This window comes from Fukomys damarensis, unplaced genomic scaffold (assembly GCF_012274545.1).
Source record: "Fukomys damarensis isolate Sample0158 unplaced genomic scaffold, DMR_v1.0_HiC HiC_scaffold_18, whole genome shotgun sequence".
NCBI lineage: Eukaryota > Metazoa > Chordata > Mammalia > Rodentia > Bathyergidae > Fukomys > Fukomys damarensis.
The window spans coordinates 21,585,799-21,586,720 of record NW_022900930.1 but is presented as its reverse complement, the minus strand read 5'-3'; the positions used below and the strand labels follow the sequence as shown (position 1 = coordinate 21,586,720).

The 922-nt window shown below is 59.0% G+C and overlaps 1 protein-coding gene across 1 annotated transcript in view; it reads left to right on the top strand.

The window, feature by feature from the left end:
• The first annotated feature begins 650 nt into the window (after nucleotides 1-650).
• The window catches only part of Slc25a4 (solute carrier family 25 member 4), a 3,852-nt gene continuing 3,580 nt past the window's right edge, over nucleotides 651-922 (top strand). The window contains exon 1 of the mRNA XM_010619748.3: nucleotides 651-884. Within this exon, the coding sequence (XP_010618050.1) occupies nucleotides 774-884 (111 nt within the window). The 5' untranslated portion in view covers nucleotides 651-773. The remainder of the gene's footprint in view (nucleotides 885-922) is intronic.

Sequence of the window (922 nt, the reverse complement as noted above, 5' to 3'; positions counted from 1 at the left end):
CAGAAAAAAGAAACACACAGAGCCCCCTGCGTCTGGCCTTTCCTGGTGGCACCGAGTACCCAGCAGAATGAATGATTAAACGATTGAATGAAAAGACTTGGGAAGAGGAGGTTCCCAGATTATATGAAGCAATCACAGCATCAAGTGACCTCTGTATCTACTTAGCAAGATCGTAATTTGGTTGCGAGAGCGCGCAGCTAAGAGACCCAAATCCAGGCAATGAGCTCTGGTGAAGGGCGCCGTTATAAGGAAGACGGAAAAAATAATCCGAAATCCCTTAGCCAGGAGCGCGCAGCGAAGTGCAGGCCCGAGGTTAAAACAAACCCTGCTCCAGGCAGCGGTCCCGTGTCTGTCCCCAGGCTAAGTCCTCTTGTGCTATAAATACAGCAGCCCACATGCTGCAGTGACATGGTGTTCTCTCCGCTCGTAGGACAGATAACATGAATTTGCCCTTTAAATGTCCCAAGCTGAAGGTACAGCCCCCAACTCACCCCTACCTCCCGGAAGCGCCTTCGCCCCCAATGCCCTCTGCATAGGAGGGGACGGAGAAGGGGTGTCCAAGCACCTGCCCAGCCAATGCGCACCGAGCGTGCCGGCCGGGGGCGCTGCTCCTCTCGCGAGACCCTGGGCCGGGGATATAAGGAGAGTTGCGGGCGAGGCGAGCGGCCCGTTCGCGTCGCTCTGGGTCGGAGACGGGGTGGCGGTGCCTGGCCAGGGCGTAGGCGAGAGCGAGAGCGCGGCTCCTTGCAGGCTGTGTGCGCCCGGCTGTCATCATGAGCGACCAGGCTTTGAGCTTCCTGAAGGATTTCCTGGCAGGTGGCATCGCCGCTGCCGTCTCCAAGACCGCGGTCGCCCCCATAGAGAGAGTCAAACTGCTGCTACAGGTGAGGACGGCGAGCCTGCGCGGGCGCGGACGCAGCGG